Below are 8,255 nucleotides of genomic sequence, written 5' to 3'. Positions count from 1 at the left end.
CAGTGCCCTCTCATTCTATTCACTGCAGCAAACATTTCCTCTTTATTACAGCAAAATGTCAGGAACTTAGCTCAGCTTTCTTTTGGATGGGATCTTTAAGCAGTCAACCAAAAGGCTAACTAGCTAATTAGATCTCAGGCTACCTGCTGTGTTTGCCCCCAAGGAAGGAGGCGGTTTAATACCAGGGAGTGAGAGCAGCCTCGCTGTGTGTTTGATGCTGTGTAAGAGTGTACACAATTGTAAATATGAGCTCCCATAAAGTGCTTAAATAAATAAAGTTCCATCCATCCATCCATCATCTACACTGCTTATCCTGCTCAGGGTCACGGGGGGGCTGGAGCCTATCCCAGCTGTCATTGGGCGAGAGGCGGGATACACTCTGCACTGATCGCCAGTCAGTCACCGGACAGACACATAGAGGCAACTATTCACACTCACATTCACTTTTAGAGACACCAATTAATCTACGAGCATGTCTTTGGACTGTGTGAGGAAGCTGGAGTACCCGGAGAGGGTTCACGCATGCACGGGGAGAATGTGCAAACTCCATACAAAAAGCCTCCCTATGTCCAAACCAGGTTGGAACTGGGAACCTTTGACCTGTGAGGCGACAGCGCGAGCCACTGCACCACCGTGCAGCCCTTAAGTGAAGTTCTGTAAGTATTTTAAGTTGTCAAAAAAGGAGCTTATATAGTGAAGATTTGCTGTTTATAAGGGGTGGAAAGAATATGAGACACCCAGTATGACACAACAGCTCACTATAACCTCAATAATAAACATATTATTGGGTGAATGGGGGCGACTGTGGCTCAGTGGTAGAGTCGGTCGTCTTTCAATCGGAAGGTCGGAGGTTCGATCCCCAGCTCCCTCAGGCTACATGTCGAAGTGTCCTTGGGCAAGACACTGAACCCCAAATTGCTCCCGGTGGCATAGCCAACGGGTATGAATGTGATATCTGATTGACAGTTGGTCACTTTATGTAGCAGCCTCTGCCATCAGTGTGTGAATGGGTGAATGTGATATGTAGTGTAAAAGCAGCTTTGAGTGATCGCAAAGACTAGAAAAGCGCTATATAAGTACAGTCCATTTACCATTTACCATGAATACGTCTTTAAAAGGTTAAAATAAAACTGAATGTTATCATAAATTTGTGGCAGATCTGTTGTACAACTCTACAACACATATATTGTATGTTGTATTGTAAAGTTGTGCCTAAAAAAGTGTCCATTACTGATTTTACATATACATGAATATACAGTTACAGTTTGATCTTTTGTTGTTGATTTTCCATAAGAAAAGTTGTTTACAGTTGAAACGGGATTCTGTTTTCATTTCAATGTTCTATATGATGTCATAATACTGTTCTGGAATCCCGTCAAAATGTGTGAGTTCTTACATTCCGTCTGACTTGAATAAACCACTGAGCAAACCACAGACTCTTGAGACACACCACAAGAACGCAGAGAGAGGTCAGGTTTAAGAAAGAAAAAAGTCAAGATGAGTAACGAAGGCAAGTCCTCCTCCTCCGAGTTGAACAATCTCCGTCTGGCGGGAGACTTCTGCGATGCCGTCATCAAAGTTGAGGGCGTGGAGTTTCAAATCCACAAGGTTATCCTCTGTAACTGCAGCCCGTACTTCCGGTGAGTTAGTTATCAGCTGATTAATTTCTAAACTTCAGATAAGCATAAATGTTAGAGTAGTTTCAGTAATTATCTAAGTCTAGAGAGACACACCGATTACAACTTTTAACATTGATTCATGCACGGCATATGCAGGTACAAAAAATATCCTATTGAAAACCTGATGGACACCTGAAGGAATATGAATATTTTAAGGATTATTCAACATTAAAATGTGAAACCTTAGGTGGCCAATGATGGCTTTCTCTCTACACACAGACATCAGTTTAGATGAAAGTGTTTGCTCCATTGGGTTATGTGAAACTCAAAAACAAATCTACTGTCAAGAAGTAAAGAGAATATTTGGGGATGTTGGACATCGGTTGCTGATTTGTTTTGAAATTAGAAAACAAATTAATTAATACAAAATGGTAGTGTATGTTCATTTCTGCACATAATCTGCAAAATAAAGGGAACTATAAAAAATGGTATAGAGGCTACAATGTAAAAACTGGGTAAGCAATAGAGAATAGACTACTCCAGACTACTCTATTAATCAAGCTGGGCTTTACAGTAGTTAAGATAACACATGCATTTTTATCTTCAAATGTATCTTCTTCATTTATCTTCAAAACAATGAATGCTATAGCTAAAAAATGTTGTATAAAATGTTTGACTTTTAGCACACTGGGCTTTTATCCCTCCAGTTTAAAGCAATAGGTAGAGCGACTGTGAAAGACCCTTTACATCGTTTAATCATGTCTCATCTACTTTGAAAATGCTACAAAAACTTTTTTATTCTTGTCATCAGTTTGACACTGTGATGATGAGAAGATTCATTTTCAATCCTCTTTAAATAACCCACAGAGCTCTCTTCAAACGCTGGTCCGCCCCACACAAAAAGGTCTTCGACATACCCGGCCTGTCTCCTAACATGATGGAGCTCATTATCGAGTTTGCCTACACCGGCTCTGTTTCTGTGACCGAGGACAACGCTCAGGAGCTGATGCTGGCTGCCGATCAGTTCAATGTAATGGAAATTGTGCAAACTTGCTGCAACTTCTTCGGGGAGCAGCTCTGCCCGGAGAACTGCATCGGCATCTGGCAGTTCACCAAGATCTGCTTCTCCCGCGAACTGCAGAGCAAGGCCCACTGCTATATCATTGCTCACTTCGAGGAAGTCCTTTCCTGTGAAGAGTTCATGCAGCTCTCGGTGCAGGAACTTGGTGACTTCCTTGACAGAGATGACCTCAATGTAAGAAATGAAAGTTCTGTGTTTGAGGCCGTCACTCACTGGATAGGCCACAACCCTGAAGAAAGACAAGGACACTTAGTTCTGCTCTTGTCAAAGGTATGTAAACTTCCTGCCACTTCCTAGACCTTCAGCATGTAGCTAGCACTGTTATTTTGAAAGCAACAATCAATAAAGTACGTTAAAATGAAGTAAATTGTAAGACCAAGTCCAGCCAGTTTAAGGGTGCTTTTACACTTGTAGCCCTGGAACCAGACAAATCTGTGAATTTGATCCCCCTCCAGTTCTGACAGACGAACGAATCTAATATGTGGCTGGTCTAAGCACCGCTGAGACATTGGGTACATCTCAAGTCTCTTGTTTGATTTTCCCTCGCTCCTTAATCCTTGCCTTAACCCGAAGTTCTTCCGGACCTGCCAATTTTGCAGACAGTCCAAAAGTAAGGAGTGATGAGAGGTCTCTGCCTTGCGTCTCGCCATGCACCCCTGGTAGAAGGGACTAAGACGCAAGTAAGGGAAACATGGATGCAATTTAAGAGACTTGGGATGCACCCATTGTCATATACAACCAAGGCTGCCCATGATGTGGAACATTACCATTAATCCACTATCAAGTGTAAAATGATCTGGATGGTATATCATGTTTCATATAAATGGAAAGTGTTGGCTCCTAAATCATGATATCCCAATAGTCTGTTCACCATGTTGAAGTAGTAACAATGTTGGAACTAGCTATTTAGCCTAGTGTCCTAATAGCTTAGCAGCCTACCACTACGTCATATATGTTGCTTGGAAAGTCCAAAGGTATTGAGAAAGAGACCAACACCTTGTTGGTTTAGAGTGTTTTAAAGAATTTGTGAAGAATAACAAAAATGTTGATTATCACCGGTCCTGTCCTTTACAGATAGCATTTGAGTCGACAAGTAAAAGGATGAAACCAATTTAAGTCTAATTCAATTCAGAGATTCTGTCTTGTTTTCTTTGTTGTGTAGGTCCGCCTGGCCTTGACGAGTCTAGAGTATATCAGGATCAATGTGATGTCCAATGAGCTGGTGAGGAACAACGCTGACTGCACAGTGGCTCTACAAACCCTTGTTGGCATCATCACTGAGGGGCCCTCGATGCCAGGTTTACTTAGCGCTCTTGTCCGCCCTCGCCTGCCTAACGCCGTCCTGCTGGCGATTGGAGGCTGGAGTGGCGGCGATCCAACTAATGGCATCGAGGCATACGATGTCCGAGCCAATCAGTGGATCGACGTGACAAACTATCTGCAGCGTCCTCGTGCCTATCACGGCACTGCTTTCGTCAACGGGTATGTCTACTGTGTTGGTGGCTTCAATGGAGTGGAGCATTTCAACAGCGTTTGCAGACTGGACATTAGCACACGCACCTGGCATGAGGCGGCACCCATGCACTACCGCCGCTGCTACGTGAGCGTTACCGTGCTGAACGGATACATCTACGCCTTGGGAGGTTATGATGGCCATGGACGACTCAACACTGCTGAGCACTACAGGCCAGAGACCAACCAGTGGAGTCTTATTGCATCCATGCATGAGCAGAGGAGCGACAGCAGCTGCACAACACTACACAACAAGGTGGGAGAAGTAGAGAAGAAGCTGAGGCTAATAGAGAGCAGTATAAGATTTAGAGATGTTTCCTTTCTAATACCCATTTCGATACCTGCATTTGTGAGCACCGGCTGATACAGAGTCCCGACTTGATACCAGTGCAAGTAACTTAGTAAAATAATAAAATTTGTTTGCTCTCCTGTTCTCCTCAGGTTTACATTTGTGGTGGCTTTAACGGGAACGAGTGCCTGCAAACATGTGAATATTACAGTCCAGAGACCAACCAGTGGACAGAGATGACTCCTATGATCAGTTGCCGCAGTGGAATTGGTGTCATTGCGTATTCAGGCTATGTTTATGCAGTAAGTACAATCACTGCTCGCACTTACATAAGATCCAAACTGCAAAAAGATTTGAACAGCAATATGTCAGTGTGACATTAAGGACCTTGCATAATTAATCACATTTATATCCGGACCATAAGATATTAGGATTCATCTTCCCGGGAACCATAAATATTTGCATGAATGTTTAGAGATATCAATGGATTTGTGAAAATGTTGGCGTTAGACTGAAGAGTAGGGGTTCACTTCATATGTACCGTTCTTCCTTTAAATCCTGACACTCTGAGGCCATATGTTAAAACCGATTATTTTACCTTCCCCCCCACAGGTTGGTGGATTTGATGGTAACAGCCGCCTGCGCACCGCTGAGGCCTACAACCCCTACACCAACACCTGGCACGCAGTGTCATCCATGGTAAACCCCCGCAGCAACTTCGGCATTGAAGTGATCGATGATCGGCTCTTTGTTGTCGGGGGCTTTAACGGCTTCACCACCTCGTATAAAGTCGAATACTACGACGCGACAACCAACATGTGGACCGTGGCCTGTGACATGGACATTTTCCGCAGCGCCCTGAGCTGCTGCGTGGTGTCCGGGATCTCCTACGTGAACATGTTTACTGTCCCGCGAGACGATCTGCTGCTTTATGACATGGAGTTTGAGTCCGGGGAGTCCGAGGAGTCCGAGGAAACCGACTGACACTCCAGTCTTTAGCACAGTCCTGCCCTGTTCCACCATCCACCTCAGCAAGACTTTAACATCCAAAAATGAAATAAACTTCTTTGAGCATTAACCTCCTGTTACTCTACTTTCAAATGATCACATATGAAATAACTTCTAATAACTTTATTCTCTGTGTTATGGGTAATCTGTCCAATATGTTAACAAAGGGTTTGATTCAAATTTCTCTATAGCAGCAATAACACCTAGACAAGCTAAAATACCCCCTCCATCGGTGATCGAAAGAATGAGGTCGCTGATACAAGCTGTCAAAATGAGTTTCCTCCGTAGGCTGGTTGGGCTCAGCCTTAGAGATCGGACATCCGGAGGGGGCTCGGAGTAGACCCGCTACTCCTTCAAATCATCAAAAGGAGCCAGTTGAGGTGGTTCGGGCATCTGATTAGGATGCCTGCTGGGCGCCTTCCATTGGAGGTTTTCCGGGCACATCTAACTGGGAGGAGACCCCAGGCCAGACCCAGAGCTCGCTGGAGGGATTATTGCCGCGTTCCAGACAACTGGGAAGTTGAGTTTTTTTCGACCTCCGACGAGAAAAATTGCTCTGGAACGCCATTCAAAGTTGGAGTTCCTACTTGTGAACTCGGAGCAGATTCATCTACCTGGATTTATTTTTATATTTAGTTGAAATAACTACTACTATCATGTAGTAACACATGTTCTGCATGAACATGTTTATAAGAAATGTCGCTAATGTGATAAGGTAGCCGGTTACTATAAATAAAATCTGAAAGAAAGAAACATCACTTTGTGACTGTCGGCCATCTTTTTTATTTACATTGTGCGCCTGGAACGCTCTGAGGTTCTCGAGTTCCCGGTTGTCTGGAACGAAGCATTAGTGTCCCATCTGGCCTGGGAATGCCTCGGGATCCCCCAGGAGGAGCTGGAAAGCGTGGCTGGGGAGAGGGACGTCTCGGTCAACTTGCTTAGCCTGCTGCCACCGCGACCTGGCTCCGGATAAGCGGAAGAAAATGGATGAATGGACCCCCTTCTACCAAATGTCCTCCATGTAAAATTAAGGACACGATCAATGCTGTGAGAAGACTTCTATGTAGGCATAATGTCACTACAATTTCTGTCATTTTGATATTCAATTAAAGTGTAATCTAAAGCAAATTTAGCACTCGAGAAATGCTCACAGGATTGTTAAATTGCCCTCTTGGATGGCGTCTTGAGTAGTGACCCCCTAGAAAAGCACTTACGGGCCAATTTGACCCTCTCACACAATCCTATTAAAAACCTAAGACATAATAAATAATATTGCATCGCTATCCGACACGGAAAGACAATAATTATAGCGGAGGGGTAAAAGAAATAGGAAAGGAAATCAGGGATATAGTGGAAGGAGGAGGCCTGCAGAGAGAGGCATGGACAGAAAATTGACAGAGGGACTCAGTCAGTAAAAGTTGGTGCTGTTTCATGACTTTCTGTCTGATGTCAAGGACTGGATGTTCCACAATCTCCTCCAACTAAATTTGGACAAAACTGGGATTATTCAGGGGGAAGAAAAGCTTGAATGACTTCAGTCTGTCCTTCTCTGTTTTGCCGCATGCAGCCCCCCTCTCTCTCTGTGTCTCTCTCTTTCTCTTAATCTCCCTCTTCTTCTCTTTCTCTCCTCTCTGCTCCCTCTTTTTTGTCTTCCTCTTCATCTCACAGACAAAGCATTGGTTGCTCATTTTTTTTGGTCGGAGTCACCTTGAGGCAGAGAGTTGTCTTTTCGTTTCATTACATAGTAGGAATAGATGGTATGAATGTGTACAATGCTGGACATTTCTTTAGATTCATTGGACGGGAATAAACATTTCTCCTCTATATTGACTTAAAGCTGGACTGAGCTCTTCAATTTGCTCAGATTTCTGGCCTCTAAAAACATTTTAAAGTTTAAAGAGATCTGCTGACAGAATGTAGCTCCTCAATTATGCATTTGGTCCTGTGTCTTCTTCTAAGAAAACTAAAGTATTTCCTCCGTAGTGCCGTCGTGACTCAGCAGTATCCACTCTGACGGGCCTTACAGGCAAAGCAGAGGGATAACAGCGACACAGACTTTAAAATGTTTCTTAGTGAGTGTCTTTCTCGAGGAGCAGCGGAAAAAGTATGAAATGTGTGCTTGAACACAAACTGCAGATGAGCTCTAACTCTCATGTTGACTCCTTTTCTCCTTCTTGCCGGCGCCATGTCCTTCTTTTCTGCAGTTTGATATCTTCATGTGTGATTTTGTGTTGTGATGGTTTTGATAGAAACGGAATCATATCTTGGTTTATCTCTTTGTTTGGCTTTCCGTCTTTACACTCCTTTGTAGAAAAGTTCCTTCTCAATCTCATTTCCTGTTTTGATTTGCTTTTTGGCTTAACAGTGTTAAAGACGTGTCTCAGAGCGTATAAAACATTGATTACGTTCAGTAATAATCTTGGACTTTTGCCAACAAAAACAAGATGATTAAATCATATTTGGCTTCAGGCATGGTTAATTAAGGAATGCAGGAAGGAAGTTAAATATGATGTAAGAGGCAAGTTAGTTATTTTCTTGTTTTTCGACAGTCGTAGCGAAATGTTCAGATATTGGACAAGAACGATGTCCAGACTGTTTCAAAGTTTATTCAGAGTCAGATGTACCACTTATTATAGCCTCCAGTTGTCTGTGATGGTGAACATTGCTAAACAATGTTGATACTGAAGGGCGTTATTTTCAACCCCAGCATCTTTTTTAAGTCTTGCTTTCTACAGTATCAAAATTA

General features: G+C 43.2%; 1 protein-coding gene across 1 annotated transcript; it reads left to right on the top strand.

Annotated features, from left to right (window-relative positions):
- The first annotated feature begins 245 nt into the window (after window positions 1-245).
- On the top strand, window positions 246-5,485 carry LOC138609404 (kelch-like protein 10). The gene is made up of 6 exons (XM_069682053.1): window positions 246-260; window positions 1,516-1,640; window positions 2,487-2,970; window positions 3,863-4,468; window positions 4,654-4,803; window positions 5,114-5,485. Exons 1-6 carry the CDS (start codon window positions 246-248, stop codon window positions 5,483-5,485), a joined length of 1,752 nt encoding a protein of 583 aa, XP_069538154.1.
- Window positions 5,486-8,255: the final 2,770 nt, after the last annotated feature.

Source organism: Semicossyphus pulcher, unplaced genomic scaffold (genome assembly GCF_022749685.1).
Source record: "Semicossyphus pulcher isolate SPU_LCO1_2020_fin unplaced genomic scaffold, fSemPul1.0.p SCAF_5, whole genome shotgun sequence".
Taxonomy (NCBI): Eukaryota; Metazoa; Chordata; class Actinopteri; order Labriformes; family Labridae; genus Semicossyphus; species Semicossyphus pulcher.
This window is presented reverse-complemented; position numbering and strand designations above follow the sequence as displayed.

Bases quoted from the DNA above. Each gene is read 5' to 3' on its own strand.
- LOC138609404 (XM_069682053.1), top strand. The intron at 4,469-4,653 runs GTGGGAGAAGTA...TGTTCTCCTCAG, and splicing joins GCACAACACTACACAACAAG to GTTTACATTTGTGGTGGCTT. The intron at 4,804-5,113 runs GTAAGTACAATC...TCCCCCCCACAG, and splicing joins ATTCAGGCTATGTTTATGCA to GTTGGTGGATTTGATGGTAA.